Source organism: Nesoenas mayeri (genome assembly GCF_963082525.1).
Source record: "Nesoenas mayeri genome assembly, chromosome: 13".
NCBI lineage: Eukaryota > Metazoa > Chordata > Aves > Columbiformes > Columbidae > Nesoenas > Nesoenas mayeri.
Genome location: NC_137550.1, coordinates 9,626,492 through 9,646,194, shown reverse-complemented (window position 1 = coordinate 9,646,194; position 19,703 = coordinate 9,626,492). Strand labels below are relative to the sequence as shown.

The following is a 19,703-nucleotide window of genomic DNA, read 5'->3' as shown; positions in this document are numbered from 1 at the left end:
GAACACACGGCAGCATCCCGGCCCGCGCTGCCGCCAGCCCTGCCTGAGCACACTGATCGTGCCCGTCCCGCGAGCACAACCAGGGGCCTTGCAAATACCAACAAGCTGAAATTACACCGATTCCAGGCTTACAGAGTTCTTGCTGTTGCTGTGGCTGCACAAGTCCGGTGAACACTGATGTCCTCATTCCTATGTGGTTTTGCCCAGCTCATGTGTGCATGAGACCTCAACACTCAAAAAAGGAACTACAGGTTCTGCATCAATCTGGAGATGACATCTTGACACAACAGCTCAGTTCTCTATGGCTACCACCAGAGAAATTCTGCCGAATTTGATCAAAGGCACTATTGGAAAGAACAGAAAATCCAATCCACTCCTGGCATCTGCCTGCACCCACACTTTCAGGGAACCTAGGTACAGCCCACCAGCAGCAAACAGAGGCAAAGGAGGCTGGGCTGTGTCGTGGCGCTTAAAAGTAAAATTAAGTCTTGGGTTCACTGTGGAGTTCTGCTCAATGATCTCAAGCCAGCTACGAGTAGCTCCAGAGGCAGGACTGCACTGCAACCACCACAATAAGGACTTGCCACAGAAGCCAAGGAGGTTTAAGAATCACTTAAGAATTCCACTTAAAGTCAGGGGGTTTAAGAATCACTTCCATTCCAAAAAACTGATTTTTATTTCATTCTGGTGAAATCAACATGAAACAATTCCCAGCCACTACTATTGAGGAGCAGAGGTGATCACTTGCTTTTTTGTGCAGCACAGAGAATTCAACTAGAAATCTGGCTAAATCTCTAAAAGGCAGGACTCATTTCTATGTGGTGTGTTAATAGGTGTTATTAGCTCTGTATTACTTTTTGTTTCCTCCACTGATAAAGACTTTCTGACCACATGAAAACAGACTAAATCCAACACCGCACTGAGCCCTTTGTCCAGAAAAAATGCCAATTGCTGAAGAGTGATGCAGTCAGCCTATGTGCAATATTCAAAAGGCAGATATAAGGAGCAAGTTAAAGGTAAGTATTCAGTAGATGAGGTGGACTTTAAGCCACTTGAATACCAGCATATATAATTTTCCAAAGAGTTCTGCATTTCAGAAAATAGCAATGCAGAAGATGCTATTTACTAATTCATTTTTTTTCCACCTACTACAACTCAGTAGCATTGTGCTCCTGTTTACAGTGAGCTATTGCCTATAATCCCTGTTTTCTGCCTCTGGACCCAAGATTAAGGTAAGACTTGAACACTCCTTACTTTGTACACAAAGCACACAAATGCTCATAGGGCTCTGCAAATGGTAAAAATGAAACAGCGAGCAACATGCAGTAAAGCATCTGATGCAGAACTACGGGATCAGTACAAAAACAGAGCCAGCAACACTCTGCTTTAGGTTACATCTGACTCTACAGTCCTTAGGAGAGACATTTAGTACATACATCAGAAAAGGAGAATTAACATTGTTGGTTTTAAACGCAAAGCAACTGTGGCAATTGGTCAGTACAGAAAAAAGGCCATTAGGGTTGGAGGCAGTTCTGTAGCTGGAAAATTTAAAATAAAAAAGCACCACCACCAATGCACAGAATATTATAAACCAACTTACAGCAATCGAATTAACGTCTGTGTTCTACCTCCTGCCAGAGATTGTCTCCTCATAAAACCATTACACATCTTTCCAATTCAAATCAGCTCTATTATTTAAAAGAAACACTGAGCATCAGGAGAGAACAAGCTCTGCCACATTGTACAGGAACCTTGTGCTTTTAACATCAGAAAAAACGATTATGCAACCATGTCCTATTTTTCAGTTAGTTTTGGCCGATTTCTTACTCAACCATCAAGCTACTCTCTTTAAGGATCCATGGAAAGAAAAGGCCACGCTCACCTGTTGGCACGAGGGTTGCAAAGTGCCCGACACCACGGGCACAAAGGGACCTGCACTTCAGAGCCACATCAGCCACTCACCTGAGACAGGCTCCACCGCTACCCGACTTGTCCAGTCTCACCGCTACGGCACTTTAAGGGACTGTGGAAATAGCCGCCTCCTCCAGCCAGTATCAAGTTGAGATATCATTGTCCAGAGGATGAGTGAGAACCTGAAATCAGCCCTGACCTGCTGAATGAGCACAGCACGGTCACAGCTCAACCAGCACCTGTAATTGAGCAAATTTACACAAAAGGCACAAAACCACAATTAAAAGGATTGTCCACAAGGTTCAGCCAGTCCCACAGAAGATCAGATGGGCTTCAGGGCCTCTCATCAGAGAGCAAACCCCTACACCCCAGGTTTCTAAATAAACTTGTAGAATAGGATGCCGGTCAGTCAGCATTTTAAGAAAATCCTATCAGCGCCCAAGAGATGGACAGACTAACATTTTTCTTGAGTTTCTGATTCTACCTCAGGCTCACTACAAAGTAACTTGCAGCTCAATAAACCTTGACATGTTTTCATGTTATAAAAACAAAGACAAAAAATGTATTCACTTTTTATCTCATGCATCCTAAATCAATAATTGCACCTATTGATCGATGACATAAATTCAAAACATTCATTTACATTGAGTACCGTAACCTAATAAGAAGGTAACTACTGAATTTGTTGAAATTGATTTTCCTTTTGTTTCTAACAGAAAATCTTCAGACCTTCAGAAGTCTTACTGGACTGTAAACCCTCGCTGTGAAGAGGTCTCCTGAGCAATATCCACCTGTCAAGCTAGAGAAAGAAGAGACACCATGAATGCCATTTACCAAACTGCTCAGTGGAATTCAAGATTTTGTGGCCTTCAGCGGTGTCCACCCAATTAACAAATGAGAAGATAAATGAAGGTGACTTTTCAGCCTGTTTTCTTATGGCAAGAAACTGCCATGTAGAAATAAAAATGTCTGTTCGCTAAAAAAACATGTCTACAGCTTGACCTTCCCAAAACCACTGAATGTAAACAGCAAGAGCCATCATTCTGTGACAATATCAGACAGGATCGCTGCTCCCATTAAAAGTCCTGACCTTTGAAGAGAGCATCTTCTCCAGAAGAGCTGGCAGGTACTGCTTCCAAGAAAATCTTGAAAACAGACTTGGGTGCTGGCCAAATACCACAGAGAACATGAAGCAGTAGAAACCAGCTGTGGGCTCCTGCTCCGGCACCAAGCAAAGCAGTCCGGAAGCACTAGAGTTTTTGTAGCGAACCCAACAACTGTGACAAGGTAAAGCAATCCACATCTCTACTCCCAGATCCTTCTTCCTGGTCTACGTGCCTCACCGGAAAAAGCCTGAGGTCTATCAAAAGGCACTGTGGGGCAGACAGAATTGTTACCAGTCAATGTCAGGACAAACCGGTCTTCCACAGCTCCTAACTGCATCTCCTTTTTATTAGGGGGTCATCTTGAGAAAAAAGTGGAAAACTGAACATCCATTTAGGACATGCACCTCCCCGAGCAGAACATCCAGCGTGCCCACTAGTGATGAACAGCTGCAACAACAAAACTCCTGATCCCTACCATTCTGCGTCTCCAAGACTTAAGCTCCAAAGTATTTTATTTTAGTAACACGCCAGAGGTATAGAATAACAGAAAAACAGTAATATACTTTAATACATGATCAACATACATTGTACCATACCATACTAAGAGATAACACAGGCAAGGCTGTCATAAAAATACAGGCACTACTAGTACTTTATTTTAGATTACAGATAATTAGAAAGTTTGAAAGCAGATATGGAACAGGCACACACCCCCCTTACATTCAGCTACCACAGCTTGAAGGTTACGAGAGGTATAAGAGCAACGAAAACAAGTCAGATTATTCTGAACAGTCCCCAAGTGCATGGGCTCATCTGTGCCAGAAGTATAATTACCAGAAGACGTCGGGTTCATATTAATTTTTATTTTCATATATGTACAACTTAATAAACAAATGTCAGTTTTTAAAAGTTCAGAAGTTATCTTTCAACAACACAATGTAGACATACCTTTGAGGCAGCAAATATTACTCCTATTAAGGCTCTTATGAAAGGATGGATATCATGCAAATGGAATTAAAAAGTACAATGCATTTCAAAATATGCAAACCAAGTTCAACTTTAACTCTCTCAGAAAAAGAACATATCAAACATTGTAACTGTGACCCACCAAAGCATTTACATACATGCTTGAAGCTAAGAACACAGACTAGATAAACTTAAGTAAAACATAACAACTGTCAAATTATCTTAACCAGATCAGAACTAGTCAGTGAACAATCCTTCCAACATCACAAGGGCCCACGTCTAAACCAAGCACGTCATTTTACATCCACATAGATCACCGCCGACTACAAAATTCCATACGCTTTTCCAACCTGTAAGGCCCACATTTTTCAGCTTTGGCATTGATGTGCGACCACTAAACGTCCTAAATCCCCCCGCTGAGGCTGAGGAAGAGGAAGAGGCGTGCGCAGGGAGCGCAGGCACCACAGCACAACTGCTGACACCACACAACACAAGTTACTTCCACCAGGCACCTAGAAAGGTTCTGATTCATTTCCATATACTGCACCCCTTGCGTATGATCTCAAAGAATGAAAGTTGGGTTTGTTTGGTTTTTTTTTTAAACCATAACCAGGCATTAGCACTAAATCAAACAAGCAATGCTAATCTACAAGAAAAAATTCTTACTTGGTATTTCAGTACAGTAATGCTACTTATGCAGAGTATCTAAGGATGGTGTAGTACTACCAGCAGGGATAAAGCTTCATTCCTTATGTCATTATAGTCAATTGAAATTAGACATAATGAGGACAGTCAGCTGTGTGACTTTTTTTTATTGTCACCACTAACTGATAATTCGAAAACAATGAATACGTGAAAAGAAAGAGAACACAACACCTGTTGTGACCTCTCCCAGGACGTTCCGTGCACTGCCCAGTGCATGAAGGTGCCAGTGACAGCTTTGTCTTTCTGCAACCCTAATGCTAACACAATCATATTTTAGGTGTCTATGCAAAGGAAACAAATTATTTTCTAAATTTTATATTATGTCATTTTTTGGCAACTACCACATTGCCTAAAGGCCCAGACTTTTCATAAGTTTTGTATAACATTACATTCAGTGCTTACAAACTTCTTACAAACAGGATTCCTCACCTAAGAAAACAGTAGTTAAAAAAGAGGAAGGTTTCTTTACTTCAGTCCACCTAATTTTGAGTCACAGCAGCATATAAGTTAGATATTGCTAGGCACATACTGTGTATCTGCAACTAGAAGAACAAAAAAGGAAAAGAAAGATCCATTTTACTTTAACCCTGACCAGCAGCTGTTCACAATTTTCTTTAGATATCACTGTGGGATGTGATGGATGAGAAGACCCAATATGCTGAGGAATGAGTATAGAGGGTACAAGTGCTCTCAAGGACTGTTGTTCAACAGCACATTCAGTTTAACTGGGAACTACAGGCTGTAAGAGAGAACAGATAGTTCCTGGGAGCATCTGTCATTCTTCAGAGAAGCTGTCTGATCAAGAGGATAATATCTGGAAGAACAATTGCATGATCTTTTGCTGTGTAGCTAGTATATCATGTCATTGAAGGAGGAAAAAAGTGAACATTAACTCAAGTGGTAACTCAGGAAATCTACATGAAAGAACAAGTTGAGATATTACCATTTGAAGACTTTCCATACACTTTGTAACACAGAGAAACGGAATACACAAAAACATGCAAGTCAAACCAAACTAATCTACAATAAACAAAACCTGAATACACTTACTTCAAGACTTAAAACATTAATATTCACCTAAAGCTAAACAGAAGCACTAGAATAAGGTCTAGACCTAGCCATGTAATTCAATAAAAATTCAACTGGCTCTTCCAGCCTTTTTTTCCCCTCCTCATTGTACTTAACAGTTTCGGGCCATAAATTTACATGGGAGCCAAAAAGCACATGTAAATAAGGCATCTTCCTCTCTCTCTTAATAGCAATGCTCCAGGGATTTGTGATTATGCTGCACAGCCTTCTTCCAGCCCATAATTACATGGGATGTCCTTGTCCCCAGGATAAATCAGGATGTCAACTGCTCCATTACCAAAAATATTTTTGGAAAAGACAGGCTTCTTTTCTGAGCAGACCTATCCCATCTGGGCTGCATATTCATTTAAAAACACGCATTGACACCCGTCACTAATCTTCTGTCTGAAAACCGTGCGCCACCGTTATTAGATATAGCTCTCAACTCAGATGAATCTCAACCTTTTTCACACTACAAGTCTTACAAACAAAAGCCCAGTGAAATAATTAATAACCTAGTCCTCAAACAACAGCTCCATTCCAAAATACCAAATCAAATTACTGATCTTCCAAAATGCTCAAGCAAGTCACACACCCATTTTGCTCTAAATCTTAAACACTATCAAGAAAGATTCAAAATTATTCATCGAGCTTACAGAGATTAATCCCAGAAAACTTCAAAGACATTCCAATATATTTTAAATTACAGAAAAGAATACAGGCAGAACTCCATCGTAAGACTCAAGAACATTATAAAAGTCCTAAATTTTATAAATACAGAAGGCAGCCGATGCAAAGCATGAAATACAAAGAGTTTGAAGAGATTTTTTTCATCTCAAAACAACTCAAGCCGCAGAAGGAAGCAAACTGCACTAGAAGACATTTACAAGTAGCCTTCAAGGGAAGCAGCACATAAAGCACACTGCATTAATCTAGGCTTGACACGACGAGGGCATGTCTCACTGCAGCAAGGTCCATACCAAACACCCGATGAGAGACACAAGATTAAAGTAAAACAGATGTCACACTCGCTGTTCTACTGATCTGGGAAAGGCAGAGACTCCAAGGTGAGCGGAAACTATGAACCTGCTTAAAAAAGGCCATTCTTGCAAAGTCAAAAAAACCATACACCCAACACTTTCATCCCTTCGTTAAAATAGCAATACTAAAAAGGAGCACTCCGTAACATATCCCCATTTTTTCCGACTGACACAGCGAATCAAAGGTAAAAGCAGAAAGTCAGCAGAGATCATTAGAGCAACAAAGGTCTTGCAGCACAAGGCAGCACAGCCGAGCGGCCCACCAAACACAAGAGGAATTAGTTTGCGTTATTTAAAAAGGCTGTTAGCTGACTACTTCAGTTTATTAGGCATAGAAACATTTTCATCCAGAGACCATTCTGAAAAACACCTCACCTTGCGTATAATCATGTATGAAGCCCAGCAGAAACCAGTGATAAAAAAAATAATAATTTGCTGGCTTTCCTTCCAAACATTTCAGAGAAAAATGTCAATTGAATGCTGACAGCAAACAAGGATGCCAGTCTAATTACATTTTTTTGTTCTGTCATGCTCCTGATCCTATCTAAGCACTCCTTTGGAAAACAAAATAAATCTGATCAATGATGAAGGCACAATTATACAAACCTTAACATTCACTCTCAATGTAGCTACGCAAAGAAGGGAGAGAGGGTGGGGAAAACAAAGGTGAAGTATATTTCTCTTCAAATCATTAAGTCAGTTTATTTTCCAGCCGCCATATAAATTTAAAATACGAACCAACAATAATACAGCTATAGAATCTAGGTTTTCTTTCAAAGCAGCAGCATATAAAACATATAAAAGCTAAAACCTCAGCACAAGCTTCAAAAAAACAAGGACTGAGTGAATTTTGCTGAAGACATGAAACTCACAAAATACGGTACACAAAAATACTGGAATGCATAAGATATAAAGCTACATATTTTAGGTAAAGAAAGACATCATAAAGTATACAAAATTTGCAAAATTCGACCATGGGGTTTGGGGAAGAGTACCATGAATACAAAGAAGTTGGCAGTTAATACTTGAAGATGGAGAGAAGAAAGTGGCAGTTTTACAGTCAGCGTTCCGTTCTCAGGTTCACGACTTTACTTTCTTAGCATCTTTTTTTCCAGAGTTCTCAGGGGCCAAATCTGCTTTTCTCTTCTGTGACTAAAAAGGGAGAAAAAAATATATATATAGTCAAGAAAAAAAGGTGGCATTATAAAAAAAATTAAGTCAACTACTAGTTATTCAAAAAGAAGATAAGTGACCCCCATGTATTATTTATTTTAATTTGGCTCTGTATAATGGGAACACAAACAAAACCATTTAATTCTGCTGCTCTTTTTCTTTTCTTGAAATCATTACATGGTCTCAATGGTACAGGTGCCACACATACCAAAACTGGGTGAAAACATCAGGACCTTGACTTATACCCAATTCTGTTCTAAAGATGACAACTCTTCAAAATAAAAGAAGTACTTACTATTTCTTCTTCCAGAAACTACTACATAGGGGAGGAACAACAATCTGAGATTAAAGCAAACATACAATGCTAATATGTAGGTAGAAAGGAATCTACCTCTGCTAAACAAGACAGTCTCCTCAGAAAGAAAAGCCCCAAAATACTATGAACTGAGAATGACAAGCTGTGAATAAACAAATATTTCCATTTCAACTCTCAACTAACAGTTTATACTTAAACAACCAGTGGCTACAATTCCCTTTTTCATTTTCTAAAAAGATATAATTGAATCCCACCCCCCTAGAAATCAAGTAGGTGCTGCTAAACATACTGCTGTGACTTTTGCTCCTCTTTTCTTCTTTTCAGCTCTTTCTTTTTCCTCAATTTCCATATTTTCTTTTTCTATTAATGATATGAGAGTATTGCAGCGTCTCTGAAACTCCTAAGGAAAAAGAAAACATCACATTCTCTAAATAAATTATACAAATCTCTCATTTACATAAACACGTTTGAAATTCTTGAATTCCAAAATACTTAAGTTTTCCAAAAACATTCAATATTCATGTACTAATAAGATTAGCTTAGTTATTGTTCATCTGTTTTTACCTTAGTGTAACCTTCTTTATAAACAGAGAGAGCTGTATTGAAATACTCAGCTTCCTGACAGGGAGTTTTCAGGATTGTCTGTATCTTCCAAACTGACACCCCAAAAGACTGATGTGATCTTTCATCTTGCTCAGATGAAGCAAATTCTAGCCTGCCAGCATACTATGCCAGACTTGAGGAAAACAGCTCTTGGAGCATATCTTTGAAGCAGAGAGAAAAGGAATCAAAGCTACCTTAAGCAACACTTCTCTGTGGCACATGGACAAGGTTTTTGTGACAAGACACTATAGAGCTCCAAACAGGCAAAAATCTCTATAGTCCCAAATCATTAACTTGCAGCCAAAAAGTAGCAGGCCCTAAATGCTTTTAACATCAAGGTTTCCACACCATCTGAAAGTGATCAAGATTAAATGCTGAAAGGTCATTTATACAATTAAATATTTCCAATACAGCTCTACAAGTATCTGCACTGCAGCTACTAAGAGTTGGCTCGGTTAACAGAACTCATCTCACTTGGACAGTTTATTGTATTCCATCTCAAAAAAAAAATCTCTTACCAAATACATAACAGTACTCATTTTTTTGCAATTATTCCATATATTCTAGCTACACTGAAAACAGCAATTCCATGGGCTTTTCTTTCCCACTCAAAGCAGGAAGCTTTCTTCTGAGGGAAAAAAAAAAAGGCCAGAAAAATGTCTTATCTCCATTAAATTCAATGAAGCCATTTTTGAACCACAAGCTATCCTAGAATTACCTAGTAATATAAATCTCAACGTACAACTGGTCTATTTGCAATGAAGGGAACAGGTGACCTTTTCATCCAGGGATTAGTCTCTGTTTCCTCAGCTCCTGTAACCCGCATATTGCCTCTGTCATCATGTTACATGATGGAAAATGACACAACCTACACGCTTTCTTGATCCTGAATGTTCTGAACCAGTCAGAAATATGACTCATCTTTGAGACATTAAGACCCTCAAGCTTAACCACATTCCTTAAGTTCTATAGTTTCCACAGATTCCCCAATTAAAGGTGCACCAAGGCCTTGGGTGAAAGGTGTGTAATTCAGAACGGACACAGAGAATCCTGCCACTACATGAATTGTTTTTGCTTAAAAAGAAAAAGTCTCCAGGACATTTTTTTCTACAGCTCCCTGCTGGAAACACTCCAGCCTCATGCATGTAGTTTTGTAGATAGATTATTATAATGAGTAATCTCTACCACATCCATGTAAGAGAAATCCCACACCACCTGGTACAGGTTTGATCATAAATGAGGGTGCCCCATTTGCACCCTAGAACATGACAGTCCTGCTGGAGCTAAAATACTCTCACTTCAACCCATAAAAACTCAAATTCCACCCGCACAACAGGTTTTAGATAAAAAGGCAACAAGTCCGAGAAAACTTGAGTGCAAGACATCCCAAGATACCTTGCATCCCCAACACAAAGCAAAAGAGAGCTTCTGTCCCAAAAACCTACGCTCCATAGATGAAAAGAGATGCTAAAAAGTAAAAGACTGAAGTAGAACAATGATTGTCAATACATCAGAAGCAGTTTTCTTTATTTAAGTTTGTGTACATGGCATTCAAAGACTTAAGACCTGTAAGTAAAGGCTGATGACAAACTGTTCCACAATAACCATCAGCTAAATCTTTTCTAGTATATGAAAAACCAGTTTGTGTTGAATTCAAGACAAGCAATTAATCAGAAAGGGCTAAGAAATAACCTTGATCCTTTTGCCTAAGGCACTAAGAAAAATCCTTGTCTTTCCTGAGGAAAAATGCTTGCCTAATACATTTCTTGAAGTGCACAGGTTCACACTTAGGCTCTGCAGGTGGACCGCTACTCCAGAACAACATGCTGTGGACAGAGCATGGACTCAAAAGACGGAGAACCACAGAAGCAGTTGGCAGTAAGATGTGACATGCAAACAGGTTTCTTCTACACCTACCACCAGAAAGAATCCGCATGATAAATCCCGCTTTGAGCTACTGCAATTTCTATACGGACTGATCCATTCCTTTTTATTACCATAGAAATGCCTTGCACCTTTAGAGATAAGATTTTATTCAGCGTGGCCTGATACTATTCTCTTTAGGATGGAAAGAGATAAGATGTACTTTGCTCACCCCTTCACAGCTATAAAGACTAGGATTGCACTAAATAAGATGGGAGCACTGAACCATCACCTTCTGCATGACTGACGGCAGCGATGCTGGCTTGGGAGGGAATGCAGTCCTAAGCTCTGTCAACAGGGCCATGGATTCCTGTATTTACAAAGGAGCCATTTGTCTTACGCTGGGTAGGGTTTGCAGAAAGGTAAGAGAGAATATGCATGATTTATGACTTCAGAAAACAAATACACAATTCGCTACTGCCATGCTATTTTGCATTCTTCTTGCATGGACAGAAATACAAGAACAACAACAACTCAACTTAAAAATCTGAACCTCTATGCCCAGTTTAAAAGAAAAAGAAAACACTACAATTTAGGGACTCTCAGTCTCTTTGAAAACTTATATTTGGGGTAAACCATCTGGTTTGGGAATAAATAAATGAAGCAGAATTTTTGTTTTCTAAAGAGAAATCTTCAGAAGGATAAGGAACAGAAATCGGAAGATGGAAGATAAATTGGCTATTTACATGGAATTCAAGAGACATCTAGTGGTTAGTAGAACACAAAGTTCCCTTGAAGAGTCTTTTCAGAATTATGATGCTCTTTCTACCTTGTTTCATATCAGTTTGAATGTAATCAGGGGTAATTGAGACCACATGTGAATTTCAGCATTGCAAGAAGTTTTATCCACTTTCACTGAACTTACTATTTCGCCCTTCATAGAGATTCGTACTTATACTTCATTCATTATTCTTCATATCAAGTGACTTTCCAGCACATTTTTTTCATAAAAACTGCCTAGCTAGTGCAAAATGAGCCCACAGGAATGAATACTTCCACAAATGTCAGATTATTTGAAAACATAACATATATCAGCAATTAGCAGTTATAAACTACTAACCCACGGGTGTCAAACTCATTTCAGCCTCACGGTTGGAGTAGTTACATTTAAACAGTCTTAAAAATCACACTGGGCCCTATGAACGCAACTACAAGGCTGATGTGGCCCCCCGTGAAAATGAGTTTGACACCCCTGTACCAAGCACCATGCACTTCATGACAATTTCAAACATTTAGGAAAATTAAATGCATGTTGAAAGCAAAAATCTTATTTTAGCTTTGTATTTTTTGTATTATTCTTTTTCAACTGTGTAATAGCAGAAATAATATTCTATCTATTCATATTTTTAGTAAGACAAAACATAAGTCAAAATATTTGCTATATTCCCAGTGCCTCAATTTCAGCATTAGACACCACAGAACATATTTCTACACTTTAGCATATGATTCTTATCCCCTTTAAAAAGAAAATTTTTCTGAACATAAGGATCTGCAAGAAGATTTAAGTTGAATATTCAACTTTACTCCGACTTAACTATATGTCAACTAATATTAGAAGTTGAACTACACTTTTAGTTTCTAGTACTCATTTCTATGATTTACTTGAATGGATTCCTCCACAGACAACTTAAAAGGAACTTCATAATAGACTAAATATTGGAAGTTTCTCTCTTTATGGACATAATTTTAAAATCTACTATTACTTCAAATAGCCATTTTAGCAAGTAAAGCTCATAATTCTTTTTAACTAAGGGCTAAGTGCTGCACTATCCAGAACCACTTTAATGGCTGAAATATCGAGGAGAAATTGTATCGCATAATTATAAGTAGCACTGGGAAAAGCAAATATTGTCACCTGTTCAAATACACATTTTAACAATTTTATCTTATGTTTCACTTAGTCTTAGTACAGTACCCAGAACTCTGAAAGAACATTTTATAAACAAATCCTGATGCCAGAAAATGAAGACAGTAAATAATAATGCACAGTGGTTCTGCAATTGCCAGACTGAACTACCAAAACAATCCAGATCTGTATACAAAGTTACATTTAAGTTACATGACTGCAGCATAGCATTTAATTAGAAATTTGCTTACAAGACAATGGGGAGAATCTATGACAGCTGGGTAAGGGACCACATGCTGCACTCTTTTCTAACACTGATGAGCAATATGGTTTTGTATTCAAGCAGACAAAAAAGGGTCCCAGCTCTCGCTCATCACGAGTAAGATAAAGTTATTTCTGGTATTACCAAAAAAAAATGGAAGTACATTTTTCCCATATAAATATGCTCATATGGAAATGGACACGTATTTCTTATACGGTGCAGAGACTTACAAATTTTACTCATAGGAAAAAGGAACCGAATCTGGGGAGATCTGAACAAAAGTTCCAGCACAGAGCTAACAGCTTTTTATCATTACAAGTCCCATGTTCTGAGGTTGGTACCTACATCAGTTATTATTTGCAACCACCAAAGCTTCTGTTAGTGTCACCACTTCCCACTTAAGGACTAGATTTAAAAAGCATGGCTCTGCTCATCAGACAGAGAAAGAAAAACAATAATACAGCTAAAAATCAGAGTACCAGTCTACTTGCTACCAAACTTGTATTATATTCTCTAAGTATGAAAAGAATCTTCAGAAAAGTATTACTAAAAAAGAATTAAACACTTGTATGCGATAATCCTTTTTCACAACTATGAACTGCATTTTAAACCAATTATTTCAATGATTAATTCTTACATTGATCACTGAATTTCCTCATGCTTTTACAAATGAAGTACCAATATTGTAAAGTGTTCTTTTCTCAAAGTTTATAATTCAAATCTTTTCAGTCTTTAATACTGTCCCATAACTCTGGAAAGCAGTCATATTTTAATACGTTGTTTGGGAAAACTTTTAGTTTGCAATAAAAGTACCAGGGTATTTATAAGCATAGTCTACCCCTCCATTAATCCCTTTGGGTAACATGGGACTTCAGCCTGGCAGGTTTTCTAATCTGTTTGTTTCAGCTGTATTGTGTTTGCTGTACGAAGGGAAAAGGTTATTTTATTAAAAACTATAAATGAGAATAAAAAGCTAAGTTATTCCTTCAGCACTTGTTTCCTAGACTCCAATATTCCGGCACAAATCCAAATTTTATGCGATGGTGCCTAAAAAAAAAAAGGAACAAGATACTTCATATAACAACTTAGTCCCCGTAACTGATACCTACCATGGCAGTTCTAGATTTGATGAACCAGTCGAACCTGAACTGAGGAGCATTGCGCACACACTGCCGCAGCTCCTCGTACACGTTTTCCTTGTCAAAGCCCATCTTGTGTAACATGCATATCAAAAATCTGTCTTCCTCTTCTGTGTAATTTTTCCCTTTGTTTGTTCCGTACTGAATACGTAACTGATGAAAAGGTGCTTTATACCGTGCAATCTGAATGCAAAACAAAAATAGGGACTATCAAGCATACAATACCACACCAAGGATTTATTACATATTAGTGTAGATTACTGATATATAGTTTTCTACATATGCTACATAAAAAATAGAACTCCCATCCCCAACTATTCCTCTTCTGAAAGAATCTGGAAGAAGTCAGCTGCCGAGAACAAAAGACTTGTAACAATTACTTTGGCATCAAGGGCTTTCTTGATACTGATCCTCCGTTGAATTCTTGCCTCTCCTCGTTCAATTTGAGCCATAATCCTCTCAATGTCCTGTAGTTCATTACAACGTTCCCAAAAAACAGCTAAAAATGCAAAGCAGAATTTTTAATGACAGCTTTTTTTCACAATGGTGAAACAGGTTAGAGCTGCTAGTTAAGCAGTGAAACATTCATATTCCAGTTTTCGCCGGCTATCTCTAAGGTCAGAGATTACTTAGTCTATCTGTTATAAAAGCTACTAATTTGTGCCTTCTCCAGTGATATCTTTTAACCAACCTAAAATAAATACAACACTTCAAAGGGAATTTTTGTGCAGCTCTTCCGTTTTAAGCTACAGGAAGAACATTGCAAAGGTAATTTTACAAAGGCATTTAGTAAAATTAAATCCAAGGATGAAAGAGGAAGAATTCTGTACAAATTTAAAAGTACTGCCTAAATACAAAAGACAGAGATACAGCATACTAGCTAAAACAGCATATATACTCACTGCATTAACAATCATGTTGCCACCATAAGGCAACTTCATGATTCCACAAGACAATGTTGTCAATGTAAATTAGTATGCCAAGTTCTAAATTTTGACCAAGGAGGGACAAAAGTAGCTGAAGGCATATTTAGATGCAGTAAATTAAACCTTTTTACCAGAATTAAGTCTTCTGAATAGAACCATCATGCCCTTCTTAAAGAAAATATTCTCATACACATTCAAATTTTACATCATCTAATTTTTAAAGAACATGTAGCAAAAAATGACAGTGATATCACATGATTAAGAAATAATTTCAAAATTTCACACCTGAATATTCAATGACCTCCTCAGGTGACTTTCCCTCCACCTCTCGGGCAATATTGTCTATATCATCACGACCATATTTTTCATTAGCTTTAATAAACTGGTTAAAATCTCTTTTATTCCAGTTTGTAAAACCCTGTAAGCAGCAAGAGATGGAGAAAGCATTACTAGGTAGAAGGGAATCATTTTGCAAAATTTTGTCTCATGTATGTATCATTTGCTGCAACTGACAATAGCTCTGCAATGTCACATCGTTGCAGTGGTTAATGGTCTTTCAGGATTTCCATAAACTTGTACTATTCAGTGTTTATTACTGAACCATTAAAAGTCTAAAGAGTCACTTTTGTGCATCATTCCAGACGCATTAGTAAGAGCTTTTTACTCTTCCTTCTTTACAAACTTTTTACATGGTATTTCTCCAGAGAAAGCAGCTCAATGACAGGTTACCATAATTTTATGTAAGTCACCCTTCAGCAGATAAAAGCAACAAATGCGTTAGGAATACAGGGTGCACCAATGCAAGTATCATTACAAGGTCTTAGAGTAGTGCGAGTACCTAAAGCCAGAGCTCCTACTTTGGACATTTACAAACCTTGAACCAGACAAACAGTTGGATGAAAGTATAAATGTGTCAAGAAATAATCTCCAGTCCAAAAAGATGAAAATGGAAACTCTATAGCACTGTCACACAGAAAATTTGTTATGTACTGAAGAAATTAATCCAAAACTGAGCAACAGTTAAAGGGATGCACAAAAACATCATCCAAGAATGAGACATTACAATTTAAAGACAGAACGGAGAAAACATCAAGAACAAACAAGAAAATCACAGGCCTGAACAGCAATTTGTAGTGCACTGAGTGTCTTTCATCACAGAAATACATTTACATGGAACTCTGCCAGTTCTCCAGCTGAATAAGCTCACTCCGCAATCAGATAGCATCCTTACAAGAAGCCAAACATGTACAATACAAATATTTACTTTTAATCTTTAATAGCAGTACTGACATGCATGTCAGCACCTGTTACAAAGAGGTGAAATGAACAGTCAGATTGTGACCTTGCTTATTGCTTCTCCAGGTCCATTACATCCAATTATTTCACCGAAAATCTTCTGAATCAAAAAACCTGTTACTTTCTGAGTCACACCTTTCTCCTTAACAACTAGCTTTTAATAAGCCTACTCAGCAGGGTAACAGTCCAAAAAGTCACGAAAGTAGCCTGTGATGGAGATTCAATCCGAGTATAAAAGGAACATGCCCAACAACCCAAGGAGGTCAAAAAAATCAATGCATGAGACATCTTGTTCACCTATGTAAATACCATATATATGTCAACAGAGGCTTGTCCTCTCTGATACAAACTCTTTTTGATGAAAAAACCATGCAAGGTAGATGCATACACGAGAAACCCACTGGCTGGATTTCTGCAGGTATTGCTCGGTGGTGCATCTGCTACACGAGGCCTTGTCTCAGAAACATCACAGGCATTCAGGGTAATAGCAGGGGACCAAGACAAACTTGCTCAAGAACAGGGAAGGTCCCTCAAAGCAAAACCAAGAAAAATTTTTACACGTTGTACGCTTTCTTCTTTCTAGAACATCGGTGTATTTTTCCTGTGCATATTTGCCATTATTAGTATTTATATTCCATACTAGTGAAAAAAAATCATACAGTGAAATACTTCAGCTGGTTTTATTTTACCTGTGTTAGAAGCTTTTCCTTCTCTTCAGTTTCCTCAGTATTCAGAGGCATAGACTCATCTATCTTCTTTTGCTCCTCTTTTTGTACCTGAGCTGCATTCGGGAGGTCAGGATTCCTGGGGACCTAAAATCAGGGGTGTCAATAAGCAGCAGTGCAGCCATGTTATTAAAAAGACTCAACTTCTCAATCAGCCTTGGTTTACAACTTATAAGCACACATTAGATCTCACAGGACTGATAAAGTCCACAGCATTTGTCATCACGGAACACACAAAAAAAGCTCCACCCCACTTCCTATTTAAAATAACTAAAAATAGCTATCAGAATATTTTCATCAGTGTCTACAAAACTGTTGCAAAATGTAAGCTACTATCCTCCCAGACAAGGTGATGTATCAAATACTGTCATTTGTCTGTGCTAGTTCCTTCCTGTCTCACAAGCTCCTAATGTAAAGTTCATCTTCACCTGTGAGCAACAAAAGGGCCCTGTTCACTTTTTGTTAAGAAATTTCAGTGAAAAACACAGCAGAATACATGTAAATATATATTTCCAACCATTAAATATTGAAGCACTCATCTGTACAACATTTACCAAATGTGTTTTATCTTGATTTGAATCTTACTGCTTTAACCCTTCCTCCCAAAAACTGGACTAGCTTGTCAAATGTACGTCATAATTTTGCTATGCCCTGTACCCCCACTTGTCCACACAATGTCCTGGGGATACTGCAAGAGGCAGAGCCGCACCCAGGGTGAGCCTCACAGGTCACCAATTTCAGTGGCACTTTTCATTAGCAAGAGTTGTGCTCTCTTATATCCAACAGCTTATAGTGTTTTATAACTACAGGGAAATGCTGAGTTCTGCCAGGTTTACTATAAAGATACACACACTGCCAAAGGACAGAGCAGACAGACAACATTATGTAAACAAGGCCAAGCAACACGTTCCCTGTCCTTCTCCACACTGACACCTTTTTAATATTTGGGACCATTAAACTGTGTATTCCAATTCCACATCGCACAACAGCAAAACACTCAGAAACCAGAATCCAGTAAAGATTTTGTAGGCTTTACATTTTTCTACCACAAAACGCAAAGGAAGATACGAGCTGTTTTAACATCTGGCTAAGAAACTGGCGGTTGAAGTTAAGACTGACACAAAGCATGGTCTCTACCTATTCCATACCTCTGATATTATTTATGGCAGCCTTCAGTTTTACTAACAAACTCTCTTCAGGTGCAAAGTTATACTCCCATTCCAAAGCAGAACAAACAATCATATTCATGATTTTAACCACCAGTAAACCGTTGTAAGTTTTTAGGATAACAAGCATTCATTTTCAACCTATCCAATCTGACAGATTTCATTAACAGGACTGAAACACCTCTTTTTACATGCATATTGTCAACATCAGCAATTCTCTCATCCTTATTTGTTGGAGCACTAATTGAATAATTTCTTTCCCTAAGCTAATTACACTTCCTTAAATTCTTATCTTAATTCTACCCTACCATCCACGTAAAATTACTTCTGCTTCAAACAAGAACCTAAGATACCTTCTGCTTTTTCTTAAAAATATATTTTGCTAATATTAATTCTACTCTTTTTACAACACCAGTTTCCTCTTCATTGCTTTGTATGACAAGTTTATGCTCCCCAACACATTTTATACACTATTTCTTCTTGCTGCAACCTGTCATGAAACATGGGGCTTTTTAAAGTAAGTTACATGTCTGGAAGTCGGGGATCCATTTGATTTACTGAGCCAACAGTAATGTAAGTAATGAAAATCAACATCAAAACAGAATCCGTGTTCAATGCTTGCCCAGTAATGTCAGCAGAGAAGAGGCAGAAATTCAGCTAAGGCGTAGTAGGCAATAAAGGTAAGTCTATTGACTAGGTTTCTTTTTGAAATAGTAATACACTCAGACTTCTCCACACCTTTAGGCATTTTATATCCTAGCAAAATGCAAGGAAAATTGGTGTCACTTTGCTTGTTGTCATATCAACACAAAGTCAACTTCAGTATTTCCTTAAGTTACTTTCTGCACAACATACACAAAAGCTATAACAAAAAAAAAAAAATATCATACCCTGGAAGGTGATATTTTGTTCACCAAAAATTATTTTCTCACCTTAGACCACACATCACACCTCTGGTTTTGAGGAGAAGTATATGAAGTATCAGAACTGTCTTTTTTCTACTCTATTTTATTGTTAGGAACTCATCACAAAGCTACAGAGATATGAAATTGTTAACAAACAAAGGAATTGCAGGTTACTTTTTCTGTTCCACAGTGGAACAGAAACAGGGGGAATAGAGGGCTTAAGCCACTTCTTTTACAACGATAAGCACTTTGCAAAAAGCATGACCAGAATGATACAGTTTTTAGTTGCAATCTCATTTGCTTCATTTAGCTCTTGATAACGTTGCAATAATCTGCAAAGAGGAATACAAATACAATTCACTCATTTGAAGAGAAAAAAAAAGCATTACCTTATATCCAATAGTCTTACGATAATACAGAATTTCTTTTTCCAGAAGTTCAAATAATCGTGGTGGGAAAAACTGGAAATCTTGAATATTTGGTTGTTTTGGAGGTCGTGGAGCCTTCAAAAATACACAGGTCTATTAACATCATATAAGCTTGATTTCTGTGCAATTAAACTGCTATAATTCAGCAGCAGTGACAACCTATCACTTACATCCCTTTTATTATCAGTCCATGGTAGAA

At 37.9% G+C, this 19,703-nt stretch overlaps 1 protein-coding gene across 3 annotated transcripts in view; it reads right to left on the bottom strand.

Moving 5' to 3' along the window:
* Window positions 1-3,770: 3,770 nt before the first annotated feature.
* The window catches only part of SMARCA1 (SNF2 related chromatin remodeling ATPase 1), a 34,202-nt gene continuing 18,269 nt past the window's right edge, over window positions 3,771-19,703 (bottom strand). Inside the window, exons 18-24 of one of the 3 annotated variants that reach the window (XM_080352868.1) lie at window positions 19,466-19,579; window positions 16,970-17,092; window positions 15,270-15,402; window positions 14,439-14,557; window positions 14,029-14,241; window positions 8,575-8,685; window positions 3,771-7,948 (exon numbers count right to left, since the gene is read on the bottom strand). In XM_080352868.1, the coding sequence (XP_080208994.1) occupies window positions 7,877-7,948; window positions 8,575-8,685; window positions 14,029-14,241; window positions 14,439-14,557; window positions 15,270-15,402; window positions 16,970-17,092; window positions 19,466-19,579 (885 nt within the window). In that variant the 3' untranslated portion in view covers window positions 3,771-7,876. Of the gene's footprint in view, window positions 7,949-8,574; window positions 8,686-14,028; window positions 14,242-14,438; window positions 14,558-15,269; window positions 15,403-16,969; window positions 17,093-19,465; window positions 19,580-19,703 lie in introns of those variants that run through there. The other 2 variants (XM_080352869.1, XR_013922800.1) reach the window with 2 other exon arrangements.